Below are 26088 nucleotides of genomic sequence, written 5' to 3'. Positions count from 1 at the left end.
GGGCCATACCATCACTTCCAGGACTCCTTGTTCTTCTTTACGCTGAAGATAGTTCTTAATGAATTTCGCTGTATGTTTGGGGTCGTTGTCATGCTGCAGAATAAATTTGGAGCCAATCAGATGCCTCACTGATGGTATTGCATGATGGATAAGTATCTGCCTGTACTTCTCAGCATTGAGGAGACCATTAATTCAGACCAAATCCCCAACTCCATGTGCAGAAATGCCGCCCCAAACTTGCAAGGAACCTCCACCATGCTTCACTGTTGCCTGCAGACAGTGATTCGTGTACCGCTCTCCAGCCCTTCGGCGAACTAACTGCCTTCTACTACAGCCAGATATTTCAAATTTTGACTCATCAGTCCAGAGCACCTGCTGCCATTTTTCTGCACCCCAGTTCCTGTGTTTTTGTGCATAGTTGAGTCGCTTGGCCTTGTTTCCACGTCGGAGGTATGGCTTTTTGGCCGCAAGTCTTCCATGAAGGCCACTTCTGACCAGACTTCTCCGGACAGTAGATGGGTGTACCAGGGTCCCACTGTTTTCTGCCAATTCTGAGCTGATGGCACTGCTGGACATCTTCCGATTGCGAATGGAAGTAAGCATGATGTGTCTTTCATCTGCTGCAGTAAGTTTCCTTGGCTGACCACAGCGTCTACGGTCCTCAACGTTGCCCGTTTCTTTATGCTTCTTCAAACGAACTTGGACAGCACATCTGGAAACCCCTGTCTGCCTTGAAATTTCTGCCTGGGAGAGACCTTGCTCATGCAGTATAACTACCTTGTGTCTTGTTGCTGTGCTCAGTCTTGCCATGGTGTATGACTTTTGACAGTAAACTGTTTTCAGCAACCTTGTTAGCTGAGTTTGGCTGTTCCTCACCCAGTTTTATACCTCCTACACAGCTGTTTCTGTTAATGATTGTGTTTCAACCTACATATTGAATTGATGATCATTAGCACCTGTTTGGTATAATTGTTTAATCATACACCTGACTATATGCCTACAAAATCCCTGACTTTGTGCAAGTGTACCTATAAGAATTGATGCTGTTTTGAAGGCAAAGGGTGGTCACACCAAATATGGATTTGATTTAGATTTTTCTTCTGTTCACTCACTTTGCGTTTAGTTAATTGATAAATATAATCTATTAACATGTCTATTTTTGAAAGCATCCTTACTTTACAGCATTTTTTCACACCTGCCTAAAACTTTGCACAATATTCTATATAATTTTCATTCCACATTTCCTTGTTACAGTAAGATAGATGTACTGCAGTCCTGTACAGGCAAACAAATATATACGTTTAAAGATATTTGTTTCCCTTGTTATGGTTTGCAACTTACATTTTATACCATTGGGGATCTACTACATCAAAGGAACAGATTACATCGTCACATCCCCCATTATACCTTCTGTCACGCCCCCTGCGCTAGCTAGCTCAATCATGTCACCTGCAATCCACGACTGACAGTTTGCGTACCGCATTAGGGCGATGACTTCTGTCATTGTGACTCCGCCCCCTTCCTGGTTGGCCGGCTTCCGACTGATCCTGGAATGAACTGTCAAGCCATCCAGTCTGGGGCATACTGTTCCTGCTACACAGTGCCCTTACAGGTCAGGAGGGAGATTGAATGAATCCTAGTCAACACTCTGTCACACACGTCCATAAATCCTATACTACACAAATCTCAAAGTAAAATGAGTAAACGCAGTATAATGCTAAACCAGACTAGCCTGATTGATTCATATACACTGTAAAACATTTCTTTTTAAATGAACACGGTAATGTGTTACATTAGGGAATACATACATATTGTATTCCTTAATTTTAAACAATATGCGTTCTTTTTACAATTTTATAGTGTTAAATATTTTGTAAATCACCACTTCCAAATAATTTTAATAAAATTAGTTCAGCAGATAGAAAACATATTTCTGGCAAAGAACTGCTTTACCGAAAACACTGGTAACATAGGCAATTCAGTAGTGAAACATTCAAAGGTAAGCATTATGTTTATTGCTACATTTCTAAAACAAATGATCCACTAATGTAGACGCCTTCCTCTTACATATTTGACTTTGAATACGTTTAATCTTATTCAAGCCAAATGTCTTCATCAAAACAACACCTCGGTGCGCATTAAATAAGAACATAATAAGACATTTTACTAGCGGGAGGAGGCAATTCGGCCCATCATGCTCATTATGGTTGTTAAAAATCTTGCAAAGAAAGTAAATTAGACAGAAGGCTACCACTATACTTACTATAATAAACTGCAAGTACTTTTTATTGCTTTCATGCTGAACCTGTAGCCGTTTGCATTGGCGTTCCACATTTAATTTAATTTAATTTAATTTAATTAATTTAGTAATTTAATTTTCCCAGAATGCACATGTAATTGGTCGCTTCCACTATGTGGAAATGAGTAAGTTTAGTTCATACTGTTATTAAAGCACACAATTAGAGTTTTGTTTTAAAAGCTAACAAAATTATGAATAAATAAATAAATTAAATAACACGGTATTGAAAACCGTGATACATGGATATTTTTATTTTACCGCGACATTAGGTCTCGTAGGATTATGATATCCTGATATAGGTATCGATATACTGCGGAATACTATTATGGATACAGTGCAGCCTCATTCCGTCGCAAGTGAACTCAAATGTTACTGAATTCAGTGTTTCATCTGTATACAGACATTACATTCTGGATGTAAAAAGCCTTAAGGAAGGGGATTGGTTCCTAAATCAAGTGAAGGCCCACAATACATGGCAATATAAATACGAAAGACTCTCACAGGAACTTTATCCATTATACTGCAGGTGTGAACTTTATCAGCTACTGCAATTATATGGCCATAATCAAACTTGGAATGGCTTAAATAGCTATGCAGAGGGAGTCATATTTCTGGCAAATGATTTTCCTTTTTTTTTAAAGCATATTTTTTTAAATTGGCGAAACGGTTGACCCATTTCTTGAAGCCTGGTTGAAGAGTCAAGATAGTCCACAAGTCCTGACATTGTTCCTGTGAGGATTCACTGAAGTCCTTTCTTAAAGGTTTCCAGGAGGTAAAACACCGCAAGACAGGCAGCCACGCATCTACGCACACTAATGGCTAGAAGTAGGATTGTAATGCCACAGCTGATGTGTTTTTTGCAACATAGTTTACTCAGTCTAATGGTTCATGCCAGATATGGAGCTTGTTTCTGAGACCTTGTACACAAGGAAGTTGGCCTGTATTTGATTACATTTTATATGGCAGTGTTATCAGTAATAATGTTTTGGAAGCATCCCAAGTTGTATTTGTTTGCGTAAAAAGATGCATAGTATCAGATGATGATCAGCTTGGCAAACATACAGTAGTATAAAATCAAGCATAAAGTGTAGGATGCCCTGCCAACAGTATCATTTTTCTCAGGAAAGATTTTACACTACAGGGCAATTTAGTTTCTTTGTTTCCATGCTATTCACACACGTTTAACCCTGTTCAGGTGTTCACAAAGTTAATTTGCAGGTCATGTGAGGTTATTCATACTGTGTGGGTTCCCCATCCTGTTTATTATTTGATTTTTATATGGCACACTTTGCAGTTGTGTACAGGACTGCTTATCTAATTCAGATGAAACTTTTAACACAAGATTTTGGTTATCACAAGTTAGGGAGTATGAGAATGAGTAGGGTTATAAAAAGGTACCTGTCCATTCCCTTGTCACACTACATTTTTTCATGTACAAGGTATTGGCGACCTTCTTTTTCACCATGCTAGCTCTAATTTTGTATTTGATGGGGAACTTGTTGCACACCAGATATTAGTAACATACTTGTTTTGTTCAGATACCACTGTTAGGGCTGCAGGCTAACCTTTTCTGAAAAAATGGCATTTTCTCTACACTCTCAAGATTTACAATGTTGACGTGCAAGATTTGCACTTTGTTTGCTGGTGATGTCTCTCTCTCTTGTAGTCTGCACGGCATTGTGTCTGAAATAGTTTGTTTTAAAAAGAAACAATCCATGAGAAACCACACAAAGGTTCCCTGGAGAACAGCACCTCCATGTAGACTACTGTTCTACTGACCCAGACTGCACATCATCTTCAGACCACCCAAGACCAGACTGTTGCAAAAGCTGAAAGGACCTGAACAGACTTTATTGAGACAGACTATAGAAAGTCAAGTTTGGGTCTGTAAGATCCTTCATTAGCGTTCTGAATGGCTCTGAATTGTCTGTTTGATCTAGACCAGTCCTATTTTAACTTTTGCTGACGGACTTCGTTGTCATACCATTTCTTAATGCTGATCATTTGATTTCCTTTTTGGACCTTACTCCTTTGTCATCTACTTGTTTGTTGATACCCAGCAGAAGGTTATAAAAAGAAAAGCTTGAGGATATTTACATTACGTTCACCCTGGTATTTGATATCTTTTGTTGGAAATATTTGCCAAGGGTTGTCGTAATTTATGGTACTGTGTTTTATTTTATTACCCAGCGAGTTGCTTTTTATCTTAAGTTCTGTCGGAGGGGATTCCTGGCGTTTATCTGGCTAATGTGATGAAACTTTGAGAAGACATTTGTTACAATGAATGCCACCCCCATTTACTGATACCTGAACTATTTTTATAAACTGTTTTATTACATAGTGTAGTCTACCTGTGTCCTGAGTCAACTGTGTAGTGTACTGTATGTGTGAATTTTGTTTTACATTTTTTTAATTTGCTTTTTGCTGACAGGACCTGGAGTTCCATGGAGTGATGCGGTTTTACTTTCAAGACAGAGTTGCAGGAAACTTTGCCACTAAATGTATCCGGGTGTCGAGCACAGCCACCACGCAGGACGTGATTGAGACGCTGGCTGAGAAGTTCCGCCCTGACATGAGGATGCTCTCGTCTCCCAGATATTCCCTTTATGAAGTGCACGTCAGTGGGGGTGAGTATAAAATTGAAAGAAGTGTAATTTAGTTGTTTAAAAAAACCAAAAAAACAAAAAACACTTGACTGTGTCGCTGTATTATTTAAATGCGAAAGGTTCTGTGATCAAAGCAGGAAATAGATGCAAGTGTACTGTAGGAGAAGCTGTAAAAGGGAATTTGGGCCATAGTTGGAAATATGTATGCAATTTTTAAATGTTTTTAAATCCTCTTTTTATCCGTGACGTAGAAGTTACTTTAATTGTAACAAAATATTGACACAAGAAACAGCAGGCTTTAGATAAATAACTCATGTGGACATTTATCTTCTGGAAAGAAACACATGGGTGAACTTCTGTAGCCGTTTTATTGTTTGGTTTAACTTGTTTCGTCCCTGTCATTGTAGAAGAACGACGGCTGGATCTGGATGAGAAACCTCTGGTGGTGCAGCTGAACTGGAACAAAGACGACAGGGAAGGCAGATTTGTACTGAAGAACGAGAATGACATACTCCCCAAAGTAATGTTCTTTGCCTGCTGCAAATTACTGTGCCTGACTTTAAATAGGATAACAGATTAAATGCAGCAGTGTGTGGGCTGAGCCGAATGCTGACAAGTCGCTTGGCTGGAGTTGCCTTAAATATAAAATCCCTTTATAAAACGACTTATTTCAAATAATTATACAGGGCTGGTATAAAATGAGGGGAACTATGTACATTTGCCATATAGGGCACTGTTAAGGCCCATGTGTGCATAAATATCACATTGCTAACTGAAATACAAAACACTTGCAACGTTAAAATGTCAGATAGGGCAGTCACAAAGATTTACCCTTTTCAAGATTAACACAACTATCCTCTGAAACAGGATAATACAGCGATAGACAATACTAAGGAAATAAATCCTTTGGAATTGAATTTGTCAGACTATGGCCAATTTTATTGATTAAGAAAATTCTGAGATTGTTTAAAAATTCAGTGCACAATCTCAGAATCTTAAATTAAATTAAAGTTAAATTCTACTAAAATAATCTGTATGCACCCAAACCTCTGCGTAATGCCACACTGCTATGTCCAAAGTCACTGTTCTCAAGCATCTCTTCTGAGCTAAAAAAAACATGACTTACACATACACCCTCACATGTACTCTGAAATGTACCGCCGCATGCCCAATGAAGCATTGTATAAGCTGTATTACCTCTATGTGGAAAAACACTATTCTGTGTGACAAACATGGTCCGACTAATTTTCCATAAGGAATGATCTTGTACCTGCTTTCGTTTGCAGACTTTTTTTAAAAAATTTTTTTATTGAATGTAACATTGATCATAATGATACATCAAAGTACAACATGCGAAGGAAACATGTACAATGTGGAAGATGTCAACTACACAAAACGAAAGCAGGTACAAGTAAATTCCTTAGGGTTAATTAGACAGACCATGTTTGTCACACAGACTAATGTGTTTCCACACGGAGATAATATAGCTTACACAACGCTTCATTGGGCATGCACCGGTATGTTTCAGAGTACATGTGAGGGTACATGCTGAAGTCATGTTGGCTCAGAAGAGATGCTCGATGGGGCTCCTGCACTTCCTCACCTCACCACACACCAGTGACCCATATAGACTGACCGGGCGACTGCGGGCTTGCCTGTAAACTGCCCAGAGTTGCGTTGTCCTCCGACACTAGCTCTGGAATGGCTGCATGGTGGGCCTGCAGTGTGAATAGAAGCAGTCAGCTGATGGCACACATTTCGGAGGACAGCGTGTCTTCGTCGCTCCCGAGTCAGCGCAGTAGTAGTGGTAGTGGTAGTGGTGAGCTGAGCCTAAATACAATTGGTCAATTCAAATTGGGAGAAAGACAGGGTAAAATCAATTGGTGACTACTAAATTAAAAAAAAAAAAAAGAGATGCTCAAGAACAGTGATTTTGGACATAGCAGGTGGCATTATGCAAATGTTTGGGCGCATAGAGAGTATTACATAATGACCAAATATATTCGGAACAGCAAAGTGGGATAGTTTGTTTTATTTCATGTAGTACTGATTTACCCTTTAACATAATATTTGTGTCACTGATCCAATTTAAATATATTATGTATTTGTTAATAAGTTATAACCTTTTAAATTTGTTTTTAAATTTACATATTCTGCAAGATTTTGGAATATTTCATACATTTAATTGGTTAAGAGGTACTTAGAGGGGGTATATTACTTGCAAGCTAAACGTTCAGCTTTTTGCTGCAGTGAATTACAATCAGCTGCTGTAGAAAGCCTGAGCCCTACTTTTTAAAACGGTTTTCAGAGTCCCAAGCCAGATAAGCGTCTGAAGTTGGACTTGTTTCATATTTGTGATGGATGGCTGTGCTTTGACCTTCGGGATGATTTTATCTCTGCTCTGGGAGCAGTAAAGAGCTCTTTGTTGATATAGTCGCTCTCTTTAGGCAGGACAAGATCCTCTCTTGCAGTGAAACAGGAACTGTGCAGCCTTAATTGTTGTGCCAATACCATGACAGGCAGATTAAACGGGAAGTTTCCTTTACTCCTATCTGCGTGTGTCTGCGATGAACATCCTGAAAACGTATGGTGCATTTAATGGCACTTTCTCTTCAGCTGCAAAATAATCCCACAACACTTTGTTGATTTGCGCTGCCATTAGTTACAGAAACTCAAATGTGCAGTTTTAAAATAGCAAACATGCATTTTCATTTTAAAAAGTTATATCTGGATCTACACTAGGTTAATGAAAGTTCAAGTGTTGTACTTGATATGTTTTAAAATGTAATTACATATTTATTTCAAAACTGCACACTTGAGACCTTTTGTAACAAATAAAAGTGCACAACAGGTAAGATGTATATATTTTGTTAGCTACAATTAATAAAAAAGGGATATTTTTGCTAAGTGAGAGACCTACTATAGGTCTTCAAGCCACAATGTTAATATGCCCTTAGATTAAACTAATCAGCCAAACAGAAGCCGCCTTTCACTACTGTAAAACTCTTACTGAACCAGAAGAAGCTGTTTTGTCCCCCTCCTGTATCTAAGTGCGCAAATCCCACTGATTGTATTAACAAGGAGGCTTTGCATTTCTGTCTCCTCTCTTTTTACTGGCTCAGAAGGCGCAGAGCAACGGGCCGGAAAAGCAGGAGAAGGAAGGAGTGATTCAGAACTTCAAGCGCACCCTCTCCAAGAAGGAGAAAAAGAAAGAGAAGAGGAGGGACAAGGAGGCCTTTCCAAGGGTGCAGGACGGGGACGAGCATTCCTTACACAAGGAGGATAGGTGAGTGCTTAGCGACTTGGAGGTAATTAGCAACATTGTCCTGTACAATTACACCTCAATCTACTGTGTGTGGGCTAGCTACAATGCCTGCATCCTTCAAAGATGTAGCAAAACTACAGAAATACTCTGTGGTTAGGATGTAAAATTTTGCCCATTTGATATGAACACTTCAGATTTATTAACCTTATTATCTATAATCTGTACTGAGTACTCAGAACTCATCCTAAATCCTCCCAGACTGCTTTGATCTAACTGTTGTGTTTGGGTATTCATGACCGTGCCACTGATAAGAATGCAACCAGTTTTCAGGACTCAGTCGATCAAGCTTGATGGTTGTGTTTCTTTGTGACGGGGCGACAGTTCTGCTCTATGGGTCTGGAAAATTTAATGGGATACATACGAAGTAAGTCTACAGATTCTGCAGAAATAAGAGCAGATATGTGGGTTATTGTTGAAATTGTCAACTGCGCTGGTTTTGTGCTAACAAGATGAGAATTGCTGACTGCCAAGACTGATGTGAAATTAAACTAATACTTGTATTCCAAGTATAGGCTTGTGGGCTTAAATAGATGTAGATTCATTTAAAGTTTAATCTGTAGCTGTATGCTTAATTTATCCTTTCCATTTTATTTCATGTTTGCAAGCTAGTCTGTCAGGGATGCCATTCCCAAGGGACATACAGTAATGCCCGAAGTATTAAGTATGTCCCTTGGGATTACTTATATATATATATTTTTTTTTTTTTGAATTCCTATTTGCCTTTCCTCTTCCTTGCAAAATTGGGCCCATGAATGTGATTTATGAGTGTCACAATAAATGGGTGTAGAATGTCTTCTGCTGAGTACCGTACAATAAGAGGGGAATCTGTGTGGTGAGATATGGTCCTTCTGACAAAGGAATACGTTAATTGAAAGATCCATAAAATATATCTGACAGCTGGTTACAATAAAGTATATTGGCTTTTAGATCCTTCAGAGGATATCTGTGAAATATGTTGGCTTGGATCACTGAGCACATTAATGGTTTGGGTATTGGATGTACAGTGTGCAGTTCCTGAAGCCACATGACTTGGATAAAGCATGTCCTCCTTTTCCAGTGAGAACTCCCGATTGGCTGCTGAGGTGTACAAGGACATGCCAGAAACCAGCTTCACGAGAACGATATCCAACCCTGAGGTGGTCATGAAGCGGCGGCGGCAACAGAAGTTAGAGAAGAGGATGCAGGAGTTCCGCAACAGCGACGGCCGGCCTGATTCAGGTAACGGAGCTGGAACAGGTTCACTGATCCATAGGTAGTGAACAAGGACGGAAAAGGACTCAAATAAATTAATAAGATTACTTACTCCATTCCGCAAGTAACTCTTCATTATTGCAAGAAATTTATCCTTTTGTTCCTGGATACAGATCTCATCTTTTGATGAAGTATTAGGGATATAAACAGTGGAGCAGCTGTTTTAAAGATGTAACACAAGCTACGTCTGCAATGGTATCTAAGAAAGAAAGGGTAAAAATTATTTTTCAATTTAAAATATGTAATTCAAGAACTGTAAACAGTTTATAGATTTTATTTAATACCATGAAAAGGTATTAATCAATTTTAGTAAATCCTCTGCTATCCAAATGAATGAGTTCCTGAGGTAGGTTTATATAATCCAGATGAATCCTGTAAAGCAGCGGTTCCCAAACTGTGGTACGCGTAGCCCTGGGCGTGTCCAGGGGGTACGCAGCAGAAATTGTGTAGTGGCCAACATTTGTTGTTTTGTTTTGCATTTTCATAAGAAAGTTAGTTTCAGAAGCAAAAAGAGTGCTATGCTCTTGGGTTCACCGTCCTCGCACGCATGTTTATGGCAAACCTCGCAAGAGGCACCAATGAGAACAAAGATACACAGAGACAATGATGTACAGAGGCCTCACTACCAATCACTGTACAGCAGCAGTTATATGTATTATATTTAGGGCTTCTGTTTTTTGTTTTTTATTAATTTCATTTTGCTGTGCATATTTTTAGCTATTTTTGAGTTTTATGTAAATTAGTTTTGTCAGGGCTTTTGCTTTTTATATATTATATGAAATTATTGTTTGCTTGGCTGTTTTTCTCTGTCAAAATATGTATAGTAACTTGACAGCATTTGCACACTTTAGTTGTACCTTTTTGCACCAGTACTGTCTTCCACAATGAAATCCTCATGGTCACAGGCACATTCTTATGGGTTTTTTGTGTATAGGCATTTACATTTCCCCACAATTTGCAATTATGTTTTAAATCCTCCGTATCTTAACTGTAATATAGCTTTAAATCCTGCAAACAAGCCTCCATTCCTAATTTGTAATCTTGTTTAAAACCTCACAAGCAAAGTCTTCAATAGAAATTTTGGAATTTGCTTCCACTCAGTAGTTGGGGTGGGTTTAAAGTATTCCGAATGAATCAATGATAGATACAAGTCAGGAGGGACATTGCCCAGCTGCACTGGCAAAGTGGTGAAGTCTGGGAAAGTGGTGAAGCAAACATGAATTGAGTAACCATTTCCAGTGTTGTTCTGGTGTTTATTGCCTGCACACAGATTACATTTTTCTTTTTTTTTGTATAAAGTGTTTTTTAGTTTTTTTTTTTTTTTTTTTTTTAATCGTCATTTATATTGTATGTATTTTATATTGTTTGTATATACTGAAAGCATATATTAAAAATAATATTAAAATGTAAGCCTTTTATGCTAATGGAATGCGGACAATTGATAGATCTGGAAGGGGATATGTGACAATTAAGTTTGGGAACCGCTGCTGTAAAGCATAGTGTATGGCATTAGTGCATTTTCAATGGCTACAAGGCAGAAACGCATGGAGGTTACAAGGGAGCGGTTTGTGACTGCATCGGACACACCCACACAAATGAACAAGTGTAAAAATCCCAATTGTGTGTATGATGTGTTAATTTATTCTGGGGTTACAGAGATTCAGTAATTTTAGCTGAATTATACTCCACTGGCAGTTTGTAACTGCAGTCTGCTCCGGTTTTCTGTAATTGCACAGATCCGGCATTAAAGTGTATTTAGTTGAACATATCTTTTCTTGTAATAACATATTGTGGTGTTTAAATATCCAGAGGTGTTTTAAGAGAAGATGTAATGTTCTACCAGACTAGCCACAGTGAATGTGCTGACACTTGTCAGCAGCTGTGTTTACATGGGTGCCTCATTCTGACATTTAGTTGTTTCTGTTCTTGTTTGCTGTGTCATTATCTTCAATAACTATGACAATTCCATAGTGACTGCATTTCATTATAGTGAACTAGTCCAGTCCAACCCCCACCTTCTCCCTGTCTATATAAATATAGAGTAGGTGGGACTGGCACAGTTGAAAAAGTCACATGATTGAAATGGAATGAGGATGGCTGTTCTGTTCTCTCTAAGGAAGATTTAGAGAAAAAAATATCTAAAGCTTAATATTGGAGAAACATAACCCATAATCAATCCTAATGATTGTGAACAACATACAATAGCAAAGGAAATTATGCTTTAAGTGAACTAGCCACTTAATTGTCCAGCAGCCTGCCTGCGGTCTTGTTACGTAACTGTACAGAAAAGCGGGATCTAGTGTGTGATCCTTGCTGCTTTACTACTGGGGAGAATGCAGAAGGTCCACCTACCCATTAACAATGCTACACTGCTTCCACAAATCTACTGCTATACACTGAAGTTCTGCCGTGCATTTTTGGCACTAGGGGTGTTGCGATATGATGATAAAAAGAGAATTGCGATATACATTCTAACAATTATTCTATTAATAATTTTAATTATCGCTGTAATTTTATTTATAATTTTTGCACACCGAGAGATGCATCAACGTGACAGAATACAGAAACAACTATAATAGGAATATGCAGTACATGGCGATAATGAATCTTTCACTGGGTTTTATATAGCCACAAATATCAACACAAGCAGCACACAACAAATATGGAGGATATGAGAACTACAAAAATGACTTTCCTCCTAAAAAACGGATATAATCAGTTATCTGGGATCATTTTGGTTTTAAAAAAAGAGACTGGACAGGTTATTGAAGATGGAGGTGCAACTTGTAAATTGTCGAGCTGTTCTTCTTTCAAAGAGCAGCAACACGACGAACATGTTCACGCATTTAGATCACCACCAAGCACTTTTATAAGATTTTTAAGGAACAGTGTTTATTAAAAACAGTCAAGTAAAACCAATTGCGTGTATAATAATCCTAATGCGTTTAAGTATTCCCGTTTTATGATTTAAAAAACCTAAATTATGTATTTTTTTTTTTTAGCTACATAGCTTAAGGAGGACAAACATTTTAACACTATTTAAAACAGACACAAGGATATAGTTAGTACAGTGTGTTCTCAAACAGGAACGTTAAATATATTTGGCTACTCCTTAAACGCTCAGCGCACACTATAGCGTTGCGGTTGTTTTCTAATTATTTATTTCCAACAAAATATTTATGTTTTCAAACATTTATTTAATTAATGTTTAACATTTTGTTGCTGTACATGTCAGCAGTAAAGTCATAAAAACAAACCCCTGGGTTCTGACTCTTAGTGTCATTGTTATTGTGGTCCTAAAATCTGTTGTCTTAACACAGTTCTAAATGAGAAACGTTTAAAAAGATTTAAGTTGAGGCTCACCACAGATGGTCTGTATTCACAATTTTTCTATGTATTCATAGCTCACTCACTGGTGCTGGAGTAAATCTTAGGGCAGGCTGACGTGACCAGCTTCATTTAGAAATGCGTTTAACCCAATAAGAACGAGCTATTTGGGAATAAGACATTTATTTACATCCTTAGTATCAGACAAACAATTATGAGAAACACCCAAACTAATGAGGTAAAAAACAAAACCAAACCCTTTTAAAGAAGTTAAATAAAAATAAGGACCAATCTTGATTAAAATGGCACTTTAGTTTATCTACAGTAATTGATATTGATGTTTCGTAGATGTTTAAAAACAGTTGTGATTTCTGTATTTAAAATAGTTTTGTAAATATGTTATATTATAATTAAGCACCATATTGTTTTCAGTTTGGTTTATAATGTTGTAAAACATGTTTTAGCTTAATAAATAGTAAGCATTTTAAGTCTAAGAATTATTTTGTAAAATATTGTGCTGTATCGCAATTATCATGATAATACCCCACAGAATAATTGTCTCAGAGAATTTTCATATCGTGACATCCCTATTTGGCACTGAAAAGCACTTGTTGAAAACCTGCTAATTTCATAACGTTAAATGATCATCTAAGAAGTTAAAAACAATTAAACAAATGTTCTAAATTTAAGCAGTAAATTGACGTGATTATTTAGGCGATAGTCATGTAATGCTTTTGCTATATTCTGGAACGGGATGAACAATTTACATGGCCAGTGATGTATGAATAAAGCTGGTTAATATGATTATCTTTTTTTTTTTTCAGAATAAATTCAGTATATTTTTTTTTTTCTCTACCTTAAACCTTATTCCTTACTGAATTGTATCTTCACAATTAAATGTCAGTCCTTATATCATCCAATGCTGGTCTTGTTTTGGCTTCCACTATTTAAAAAAAAAAAAAGATAAAGCCAGTCAATTTAATTATCTGATACTGTCAGACATGCAGCTGTTTTGATGTAGTTAACATTTATAATCAATCAATCTTTATTTTATATAGCGCCTGTCATAGTGGACCACCATCACAAAGTGCTTTACGAAATGCAGTAGCAACAGGAAAATCCGTAATACTTCAAATATAGAGAAATGCATAATACATGCCATACAGTGGAACGTGCATAATGCATGATAGTAGCATAATACATGAAATAGTACACTAAATACAGTGGAAAGTGCATAATACATGATAGTAACATAATACTTGAAATAGTAGCAGCAACACAGCAGCTAATTGCAGATATCAGACTTAAAGAGCATGGAAAACAAGAGAGAACGGGTGGGTCTTGAGAATTGATTTAAAGCGAGCGACGTGGGAGCGTCATACACCAAAGCTGGGAGAGAGTTCCAAAGAGTCAGAGCCATGAAGCTAAGTGAGCGCTGTCCAAGTGTGGTACATTTTTGCTTGGGGATAACAAGCAGGCTAGAGTCGGAGGACCTCAGCTTGCGGGCAGGGACAGCAGGTTGAGGAGGTACTCGGGACCTGTGTGATGAAGGGCATTGTAGGTGAGCAGGAGAGTTTTAAAAATAATGCTGAAATTTACAGGTAGCAAGTGCAGCTGGTCAGGACGGGGGTGATGTGATCACATTTTTTTACATATGCTAAGGGTCCTGACAGAGGCGTTCTGAACTAGCTGCAGTTGGTTTATGGTGCGTGCCGGGACACCACCATATAGAGAGTTGCAGTAGTCGAGTCGAGAGAAGACAAATGCATGACAAAGTATCTCCGCATCTGGGAGGGAAAGGTAGGGACGGACTTTGGACATGTTTTGGAGATGGTAGAAGGAAGATTTGACCACGGATGAGATGTGGGCATCAAAGAAGAAGTTGCTGCAAAGAAGTACACCAAGGCTTCGTACTGTGGGGGAAGGCAGCAGCAGACAGTTTCCGAAGTTCAGGGCAACTATATTTAGATTCTTAGGTTGATTTTTAGCTCCTACTAGGAGGAGTTCAGATTTGTTAGTGTTCAGTTGAAGAAAATTGACAGACATAAAGGTCTCGATATCTTGAATGCAAGCCGAGAACCCGACCATGGCAGAGGGGCTACCAGGGTCTAGTTTTAAGATTTGGTATGAAATAAGCTCATCTCTAGGCAGTCCCCAGTCTTATTGCCATAAGAAGGCAACTGAAAAACCTGTTGGTTAGTGTTCAGAGTATCAGCAAGATGAGTTAGCAGTTCAACTGGCGGAATTGATTGGAACAGCATATGGATTGAAACCTCTAAATGATGGCTAGGAGTTTCAGCCATGGGATACAGTTGTGCCACTGTGGCATCTCTGCCTGTCAAAAAGGTGTCCAAGCATGTCCAATGCTATATATCGACAGCTGTTAAAGAATAGCAATGTTAATAAGTAAATGCCAGCACTGGTGCATCATTACTCCGAACCACTCGGAATAATTGGTAACTTCTTTAAACTGGCTGAAGCTTTATAATCAATTAGCTTGGGCTCAGAAATAGAGGGCTGCAAATTCCTGAAAACATTTGTGTATTTATTTGTGTATTTCTTTTTCTTTTTCCAGGGGGGACATTGAGGATCTATGCAGACAGTTTGAAACCAAATATACCATACAAGACAATCCTACTGTCCACCACAGACACGGCGGACTTTGCTGTTGCTGAGGCTCTGGAGAAGTACGGCCTGGAAAGGGAAAACCCCAGTAACTACTGTATCGCTCGGGTAAGCACTTGGGTGGCGGACTCTGTCCAGCTTCAGAACTGGAGTCTGGTCTGCAGAAAAACTGAAACTCGTTGTTTCGCGCTAGCTTTTCTGTTCATGCGTTCCTGAAACGCACATGCCTAAAATTGTGTCCCATCTATCAGATACTAAATGATCAGTTGTTAACACAAAGGCTAATAAACTCCAGGGTCTTGCATTTTGTTACATTGCCCACCAGACACAATATGAATCAATAAATAAGTATATATTACTTGTCATGATGCACGTGCATCAACATATGAAATGAACTGAAGAAGTATGTCTATGTTAATAAACTATAATAATAACGTAACAGGCAAACTAACGTTAATAAACTGTCAAACTAAATTGACACACCACCCCTACACATGTTAAAATAATGCAGCAGCATGTAAGACATGCACATTATTTAACAGAATGGTGAAGAAACTCGCCAGATTGGGAAACATCAAATTGCCTTGACTTGTGTCTGATTCCGTTTTTTTTCCCCAAGAGCTTGAACAATTTCCAACTTTTTGTAGCAAGAGAAACAGCGGCGCATTTCGCCGTTTTGTATACGTGCCATTTTTATAGCAATGAGGCGCACGTGTGGAAATCGGAATACAAAACGAGTCAATGACATGGCGGTGGTTCTGGAAAGATTTAATAAATCAATCAGTGTGCCCCAGACACTGTCGCGATGACAAGTTGCTTTTGAAAAGAAAATAAACCATTTTAATTTCAGTTTAATGATAATGAGTTATCAGGTTACAAAACAGTACTGCTGTAGATGTCAAGGAGGTGTTTAAGTGAAGTTCCCGTTCCTTTAGCCGGCACATTTACAATGGGGGGGGAAATCAGTTTCACCACAAGGGTGTTTCCTTAGACGAAGTGTTCTCTTGGGTGTTCCGCGGAGACTACTGTACTTCTACAGTCAGAAGATGCTGACCTCTTAGCAAAAAAACTCCTTGTCATATTATCACAGACACTGGTCTGGCGCCAGAAATGTCTAAGTAAATATCTTTGTTTATATTGCTGCGTCAACTAAATACGAGGCTTATTGCTGCCACCTACAGGACTGGAGTGTACCTTAATCAAGACTCTTATATTCCAGAACAGTTTTTTTTTAAACAAGTAAGTATTTTATGGTCATTTTTTGCTGCAGTGTAATAGATTACCATGAATATGTATGTCTGCGTCCCTTTCCCATTCTGAGCGTCCCTTGAACGCAAGACATTGTTTTTCCGTCCAACGGATTAATTCTGCACCTAGGTTACCGCGACCTCTGCTGCTTTATTGTATTTATTGATCGTTTTCACAGTTTTTCGACTTCCACCTAAAACAATTTAACTCTAGTGTTTGATGCAAATTTAAGATAAAAAATTAAGTAAGTTATCATTCTATTTGGCTGCCTTATTGATGTCATGTTTTTCTTTATGCATTCTGCTATATCAGGACAGTACACTTTGAAGTATTTTCTTCATGTTTGCTATGCAGTTCCATTATGGTCACTATTCCACTAGTTCACAAGCACCAATGAATAGTTTTACAATTTCAGCTGTAGATGCAGTACAAATATTTTTGACCAAATGAACCTTTTTTTTTTTTTTTTTAAATCAACTTTTTCTAATTCTTTAGAGCTGCTAAAGGCAATTAACAATAATAAAAGACAATGCAGGTTTGAATACTTTTAAATATCTCCTGTGGACGGAATTTCAGATAATCGCTGCAAATTCTCTAATTTGCATTTATTTTTATCGGTTTAATTTACAGAAGAACCTGTCATATCCAGTCTTGTAAAATAAGATACCGTCTGTTAACTGATGGATCTCATATGTCATTTACACACCCGGGTACCAATTCCATGGAACATAGAAACTGATCAATGCACATTTTATTATGGGTCTAATACAGTAAATTTAGCTCTTAGCAGGTCAAAATGTTTCAGTTCCAGGCAAAAGAAAAGACTGTGGGCTTTGGAATTCAGTTTCACTTTTCACATGCTGTCACTTCAAGTAAAATAAGATTCCTAGTTTAACCATGTTAAATAAAAAAAAGAAAGCAAGAGCAGTTAATGTAATTACTGTACCATTAAAGGCTGAAACAAGGTGTTTTTCGACAAGCTCAAAGCCAGTGTATTTGTGTGTGCACTTTTTTGTTGTTTTTTTAAACACCATTTCTGCGTTGGGTTAAGTCGCAGTTTCGGTGCAAAAAACCCCCCAAACCTTTGGCATGGACTGAAAAAGCAAAGTGTGTACTCATTCTGAGATGCAATATTTTCGCATGTCTGACCCCTGGAACCAGTTCAGTCGGATAGGACAGGTTCTGTTGTCTCCTCAGTCATACTGCATTTGAGATGTAGCACAAAAGAACTAATAAATAAAATGTTAGCAGTGGGCTGCCAGATTAAAATTATGACTTTGACATTTAGTAGAGGACTCCATTTGTTAGTAATTGAATTACAATTACAGAAGTGACAGCAAAGACAGATGAGTTCTGCTAGTGAACGAGTGCTTCTGTAAAGCATTGCTTTTATTAATCTCGCACGTCACTGTGTGGCAAACATCCCTCTTGTAAAAACTCAACCTTGACTTTTTATTGCCTGATCTTGACAGGCCCAGTCACGTTCAATCACACAAAAGCACTGGAGGTGCTTGTATAAATGTCTAATGACTGCGGAAGTCCTGTCTATATTATGATGTTTCAGCTCTGTCGGTTGTTCCTGAAGACTGGTATTTCCATCTGGATTTTCTTAGCTCAAATGAAATTGACTGAAACTACATTGAGATGCATACGCTTGTAGCATAATTGCATAGTTCTATTTTATTTTACTAAAAACTCAAACTAAAAACTTACAATAATTTCATTACTATGTTTCTTTATCCTTTTGAACTACAAATATATGATTCTTACAGCCTTTATTGCAAGTTTTTTTTTTTTTTTTTAAATCTATGTTAATTTTGCTTTTGGTTTAGTTTGGTTGAATCTGTCAAGCCCTTGAAATCCCAAAAGCAGTTGATAAAGTTAACCCTAGCTGATTCTTTAAGTAGAAACCAGGACTGGGAGACGTGGTTACAGATTAAGTGGAGACACTTTTTTTTCTTTTTTTAGACAGAATGGTGAGGGTATTAGGGTTATTAAGTCACAGTGTTGATGCTGAATCCTTTAAGACCTGACTTAACAAAGTATGGGAGCAATATGCTTAAGAACTGGGCAAGCTGAATTACCTTCTCTTTTTCATATTTTCTTACACTATCAGTGTTATTCCACTACCCCACCACTGTTTATTTGCCTTGGCAATGAGGATCTCCAGTTTCCTATCTAAACAGCACATTGATTTTTTTATTACGATTTGTTGTCATCTTTGCTCTCCAGGTGTTGCTACCTCCCGGATCTCAGCACTCCGATGACAAAGGTGCCTCTGAGAGTGTCCTTGATGATGCTGACTGTCCTCTTCAGATCTTCAGAGAGTGGCCGAGTGACAAAGGTATGGAAAAGATTACCAATGTGGGCACTTCTTTTTATTTCTACTGCAGATGAGTGCCGGAAAGTCGTTTTATAATGATACAATGTCACTCAGCTATTAAATAAAATGTCTTTCTGCTGTTGTTGCATGACAGCAGTTTTGGTGTTATAATCTGATTCCTGATTAAAACACCAAACCCTGATAAGTGCTACAAAGTCTTATAATATGGCAAGTTAATTGATAGGAGTGAAAAGTAACACATCTGAAATTTATTGACATTGAAGGCATATTGCAGAGTTTCGTTTTTATGTTTACACTAAAACAGTCCAAGCTTCATTAGAGCCTAAATATATAAATGGTTGTCCTTGTTTCAGAAACATTAGTTTTCCAGCTCAAGAAACGACCTCCAGATTATGTCCCAAAGAAAGCTAGGAAGCCAGATGAGAAAGTTCCGAGGGGGAAGTCTGTCGACGGGTCTCTCCATGTCCCTTTACCCCCTGAGAAGCTGCCCTACCTGGTAGAGCTGAGCCCAGGTAAGCATTAAGCCCTGGATTCGAAGATGTTTGAACTGGAAATATATAGCATTCAAGTTGCTCCGTTTCTGAGTACACTTCATTGAATCCCCTGGAATAAAAGCCTTTGTGCTCCATCAGAATTATGAATTAAATAAAGTTACACAGTATATCCAGAACACAAGACACCAAAATATTGCTTCCTAAAATCTCAGAGACTTTACAGTACCCTGTGTCACAAGTATAACATGCATTGGGTCATTTTGACTGGGAATTGCTCTAAATTTGGGATGGATATTTTTGTATATTTTAATAATCATATACATGTAATTTACCAAACAATTTCACTGTTCTGCTTTACATCAGCGTGCCACTGGCTTAAAATAATGCTTGCATAATACCAACACTGAAGAAATAAAAAATGAAAGTAAAAGAAAATAATAATTTTGAATGTCCTTTTTTAACAGTAATTATATAGTATCTCTAAACCACTGGGCATACATATTTATTTTTTGTTTAGCAGCTAAAATTTTAGTATAGTATAGTTTCAAAATAATCATCCACCTATAATGCATGATTTTGATTTGAGTGGGTGAAGCAGGCATCTGGCAATTCTGCCTATGGAGAGTTTTGCTTAGAGCTCTGTGCTGCTCATGAAGCGGTTTTCAGCTCATCCTATTGAACACTAATCAGTGAAGCACAATCTTTCTGCATTTTTTAAAGTAAAAAATAAACAAATAATAATCGCAATACTTTGACTTTATTTTTTTTATTAGCCAGGCTGTATTTTAGGAACACTGCAGCAATAGCGGCTGGTTGACTTTCTTTTCGGTGTTTGATAGAGTGCATCCAGATTATCTTGTGTGGAGTTTCTCAAGTCAAATTGATACATTTCTTACTTGCAAAAGACAAAAACAAAGAAAGTAAACACAAAAGCGTTTACAAAAGCGCAAAGCGACAAAGTTATACCGCATCTCATTGGAGCATTTTTATTTTAGCTTTAATGAAAAGTTTATCATTGTTTAGTTGTTATAGTTTTATCTTGAGGTTTTTGATGTGTAAATATTTTAAATGGCACACATAATTATGCTGAAATGGGAAGTAAATGGTAATGTGATAAACATTTACAGTGCAGAAAGTGAATATGTGTGTTTCTGAGATTTTCAAATGCTTTTGATTCTGTGCATCCTGAGATATCCTAAACCAGCAGTTTGTCGGTCCCAAATGCTGGGGGGGTGACCAGTAGTATTTAATATATAATTTAATTGTGGGGGGGGGGTGGGGGGGTGGAGGGGGGGTGTGTTGTTAATTGGGTTATTCTGTCTTTTATTGCAACTGTCGTACTATTTAGTAGAGAGGACAGATGGGTTTTTAAAAAAGGTTGAAACCACTATTATGCAATTTTAGTAATTTTCTAAATGACTATTTTAATTGATTTGCTTGAGTACACGTGTCCATCTGTACTCTAAATATGACAAGTGCTTTTTAAGAAAAAACTCTGAAATTTGAAATCTGTAAATTATACCTGCTTATCAAATGTGTTAATGGCTTGCTCTTGCTTCTGTACAGTGCACAGATGCAAATTTGGACCCGCAGTAGATGAGATGCAACAACGCTCTCAGCGTGCAAGAGTCCACAAAGGAGCTGGTGCTCCTGCTTTCTTATCGACCGTATGCCTTTCTACCGCTCACCATGCACCTGCTGTGTCTGGAGAAAATCAGGCAGGACCGGGCCAGGGTGCTATTAGTAGCCCCTTATTGGCCCAGGAGACTGGTTTTCCGCCTTGATGCAGCTCCTAAGCGGTCAGCCGTGACCAGCTCAGTCAGATGCGGGGAACGTTGTGTCATCCCAACCCATCAAGCCTGTGGATCTTGGTCTGGCCCTTGAACGGCAATATTTGAGCCGTCTGAGGTTATCTAATAGGGTCGTTGACACCTTGCAGAAAGCCATGCTTTCCCAGTATTGGTACAAGTAGGCCGTATTTCACACATGGTGCCTGCCTAAGGGTTTTGACCCGAGGACTTGGCCCGTGGCAGTTGTACTGCAATTTTTACAGGACCTATTTGATGAGTGAAAATCCCCCTGTACATTTAAAGGTCTATTTTTGGCAGCCATTTCAGCTTGCCATATCAAAATTGATTCTTTCTTCCCAGTTCCTAGGAGCTCATTTCCTGGTGGGGAAATTTTTGAAAGGAGCTTGACGTCTTTGGTCGCCTATGAAGAACATTATCCCTTGTTGAAGGCTTTATGTGGTGCTTGAAGCGCTTATGAAGCCCCCTTTTAAGCCCTTGCATTCAGCTGAGCTGAAATACTTATCGTTGAAAGCGTCTTTCTTGCTTGGGATCGCGTCCGCTTATTTCAATTGCAAAAGCTTACGCTTCGCACCAATCCTGCTTTTTTGCAGAAAATCAGCTCTGCATTCCACATCAACCAGACTGTGGGATTGGAGGCTTTCCAGTCTGACAGGGAGCGGCAGCTCCATACTCTTGCGGGCATTCGCGTATTATGTGGACAGAATACAGAGTTGGAGGCAGTCTGAACAATTTTTTTGTCTGTCATGGGGCAAAGTTCAATGGTAAATGATCATAACCCTGGTTCCCTGAAATAAATATGTAACCATTAACCTTCAAGGTCGCCTGTGATTGCAGCAGTCTTGAAGGAAAAATTCTCACGATGTCTGTCTGCAGTCCATTTATGCCCTCGAGGGCGGGCACGACTGTGTCACAGGCTTTGACGTGCAGCTTTGAAATCTTATTCAAGTTATCAGGGTCTTTACGATAAATACCCATTAGGTAATAGTTTAATTACTATTTCAGGAAACTAGGGTTATGATAATAACCTGACTTTTTTGCTTAACAATAAAATAGTCTGGACAGAGATTGTCAAAACTATCAACATCTTTATTGTGAAAGTAGCAGAGAATAGATTAATATGGAATACAGCAACAGAGATCGTCATTCAGTGACTCCAGTAGCCATGGCTTCAAAGTATATTTTATTACCGCAGCCATGGTGTCAGAGTAGATGTTTAGTTTCTGAGCACTCCTCTGGCATCAGAGATTGTACGTCTGAGCTCTTGTGGCATAGTCACAGTAATACTAGATATATATATATATATATATGTGTGTGTGTGTGTGTGTGTGTGTGGTGTGTGTGTGTGTGTGTGTGTGTGTGTGTGTGTGTGTGTGTGTGTGTGTGTGTGTGTGTGTGTGTGTGTGTGTGTGTGTGTGTGTGTGTGTGTGTGTGTGTGTGTGTGTGTGTGTGTGTGTGTGTGTGTGTGTGTGTGTGTGTGTGCCAGCTTTACAACCACATTTGAAGCCTACGTGCAGAAAATCACATAAGTTATGCCCAAAACCATAAAACCCCTTTTTCTCATATCTCAGCTCTCTCAAAAAGAAACACCTTTTAATTACTTTTCCTCTGTTCCCCTCCTCCACTGTTTCCTCTTTCCTGTCTTCTCACTATCTACTTTACAAGCTGAATGTCACATAATTCAACCAGCTGTTCATCCCCCCTCCAGGAATGAATACTTTACACCCAAGGCCAGATAAGATAAAGCTAAGTCACGGAATTTTTCAAAGGCCTGCTCTGGCTTTGCTGTTCCGTGACACATCATGGATCGCTATTGCTGTGTTACTTGTTTGACAGTGTTGGCAATAATCTTTACACTATTAGTGCACTAGAGCAGACATTTTGAAAAGAGCTTTGAAACTTTAAAGTTAGAAGTTTAAAAAGTTGTCAGGATGTTAACAATGAAAAAAAATGACGGGTACATTATTTAAACAGTTATAGCAACACGTGGTGATGTATAACACTTTTTTGGAGCCCTGCTAATTTCGCTGTAATGCGATTGGGCATAATGCCAAGAAGTAGCCGCACTCCAAACTGCCAGCTGTACAGTGTATTTTTTAATTTACACACACTGATTTGTACCCAGCTAGCTGTAAAGACTAAATACAGGAACATTTTTTTCCCCCACACCACGGCAGCCAAGATTTAGGGCTTTGCAATATTAAGAAGTGCATGTTTAATATGCTGGTGATTGCAGTAAAAATTATAAAATGTTGCCATCTGGAGAGTCAAAAAAGTGAACAGTTTCTGTAAAATTGCATAAAAATGATTTTAAAAATGCCTTTTTTGTGTTTTATGTATCCTCTCAATACAATAATACAATAATCCATTCTTAAATTCATTTACATATGTGGTTCTTAGTAATAGGATTACAAAGTTTGTATATCTGGTTGCTATGGTAAAAATCTTCATATACGCTTACTGCTATGCTGTGTACACTTTGATAAACCTGCTTATTAGTTGTCATCAAACTTAGTTGGGGTAAAACAAGTGAACTTGCTTTGCATAATTTAGCCTTGCTCTAATGATGCTAACAAATAGCAGCACAATATTGCTTATTGGGTTTAGCGAATTTATTTAAAATGTTCATATGTGTGTCAGGAAGCTCTTTTTTACAGTACCAAAGTGTTTTTATATGTCCTGTTTATTCTGCTTGCACTATTGGAAATTAAGGTAAGTTACCGAGGGATGGCTAAAGTCTGCAGTGAAACCAAGTATGTACTTATACAAGTGAATGTGTAGGTGTGTGTGTGTCTATATATATATATATCTATATATATATATATATATATATATATATATATAATATATATACACACACACACACACACACACACACACAACATTTTTTTTACGACATTTTATTCTAATATTTTCAAAAAATAGACATGTTAACAGATTATATTTATCAATTAACTAAATGCAAAGTAAGTGAACAGAAGAAAAATGTAAATCAAATCCATATTTGGTGTGACCTCCCTTTGCCTTCAAAACAGCATCAGTTCTTCTAGGTCAGGGATTTTGTAGGCATATAGTCAGGTGTATGATTAAACAATTATACCAAACAGGTGCTAATGATCATCAATTCAATGTAGGTTGAAACACAATCATTAACTGAAACAGAAACAGCTGTGTAGGAGGAATAAAACTGGGTGAGGAACAGCCAAACGCAGCTAACAAGGTGAGCTTGCTGAAGACAGTTTATTGTCAAAAGTCATACACCATGGCAAGACTGAGCACAGCAACAAGACACAAGGTAGTTATACTGCATCAGCAAGGTTTCTCCCAGGCAGAAATTTCAAGGCAGACAGGGATTTCCAGATGTGCTGTCCAAGATCTTTTGAAGAAGCACAAAGAAACGGGCAACATTGAGGACTGTTGACACAGTGGTCGGCCAAGGAAACTTACTGCAGCAGATGAAAGACACATCATGCTTACTTCCCTTCGCAATCAGAAGATGTCCAGCAGTGCCATCAGGTCAGAATTGGCAGAAAACAGTGGGACCCCGGTACACCCATCTACTGACCGGAGAAGTCTGGTCAGAAGTGGCCTTCATGGAAGACTTGCGGCCAAAAAGCCATACCTCCGACGTGGAAACAAGTGAGGTAAAATTTGAAATATTTGGCTGTAGTAGAAGGCAGTTAGTTCGCCGAAGGGCTGGAGAGCGGTACACGAATGAGTGTCTGCAGGCAACAGTGAAGCATGGTGGAGGTTCCTTGCAAGTTTGGGGCTGCATTTCTGCACATGGAATTGGGGATTTGGTCTGAATTAATGGTCTCCTCAATGCTGAGAAGTACAGGCAGATACTTATCCATCATGCAATACCATCAGGGAGGCATCTGATTGGCCCCAAATTTATTCTGCAGCATGACAACGACCCCAAACATACAGCGAAATTCATTAAGAACTATCTTCAGTGTAAAGAAGAAGGAGTCCTGGAAGTGATGGTATGACCCCCATAGAGCCCTGATCTCAACATCATCGAGTCTGTCTGGGATTACTGCGAGAGAGGGAAGCAACTGAGGCTGCCTAAATCCACAGAAGAACTGTGGTTAGTTCTCCAAGATGTTTGGGCCAACCTACCTGCTGAGGTCCTTCAAAAACTGTGTGCAAGTGTACCTAGAAGAATTGATGCTGTTTTGAAAGCAAAGGGTGGTCACACCAAATATTGATTTGATGTAGATTTTTCTTCTGTTCACTCACTTTGCATTTTGTTAATTTGATAAATATAAACTATTAACATGTATTTTTGAAAGGATTCTTACTTTACAGAATTTTTTCACACCTGCCTAAAACTTTTGCACAGTACTGTGTGTGTGTATAATATATATATATATATATATATATATATATATATATATATATATATATATATATATATATATATATATATATATATATAATTGTGACAAAGTGCCCACCCCTGTGTGTATTATCTGTTATGTGTTGCGTGTGGTGTGTTTAAATGTTGGTGTATAGACATTGGTACACGGGATATAAATGGGTCTGTGTAACACAAGTGTTTAAAATGTATATGTGTATTTAGGCACGAGGATTGCACAGCACTTCACGTGCAAGTAAAATGTAGTAATATGTGAGCACGGGGAATTGCGCTTTATTAATTCACATGCTGGGATTCAAGTGAAGAATTAATTGGTAATTGAATCCCAGCACAACAGTATATATAGATGCACGTTGTCACATACTCAGGGTTGGGTGTTC

At 38.2% G+C, this 26088-nt stretch overlaps 1 protein-coding gene across 12 annotated transcripts in view; it reads left to right on the top strand.

The window, feature by feature from the left end:
* afdna (afadin, adherens junction formation factor a) overlaps positions 1 to 26088 on the top strand; it is a 121030-nt gene that overhangs the window by 43670 nt on the left and 51272 nt on the right. For all 12 annotated transcript variants that reach the window (XM_041252563.1, XM_041252561.1, XM_041252559.1 and 9 more), the window contains exons 2-8: positions 4731 to 4926; positions 5313 to 5425; positions 8028 to 8191; positions 9288 to 9448; positions 15384 to 15541; positions 18914 to 19025; positions 19379 to 19537. In XM_041252563.1, the coding sequence (XP_041108497.1) occupies positions 4731 to 4926; positions 5313 to 5425; positions 8028 to 8191; positions 9288 to 9448; positions 15384 to 15541; positions 18914 to 19025; positions 19379 to 19537 (1063 nt within the window). The remainder of the gene's footprint in view (positions 1 to 4730; positions 4927 to 5312; positions 5426 to 8027; positions 8192 to 9287; positions 9449 to 15383; positions 15542 to 18913; positions 19026 to 19378; positions 19538 to 26088) is intronic.

This window comes from Polyodon spathula, chromosome 6 (assembly GCF_017654505.1).
Source record: "Polyodon spathula isolate WHYD16114869_AA chromosome 6, ASM1765450v1, whole genome shotgun sequence".
NCBI lineage: Eukaryota > Metazoa > Chordata > Actinopteri > Acipenseriformes > Polyodontidae > Polyodon > Polyodon spathula.
This window is presented reverse-complemented; position numbering and strand designations above follow the sequence as displayed.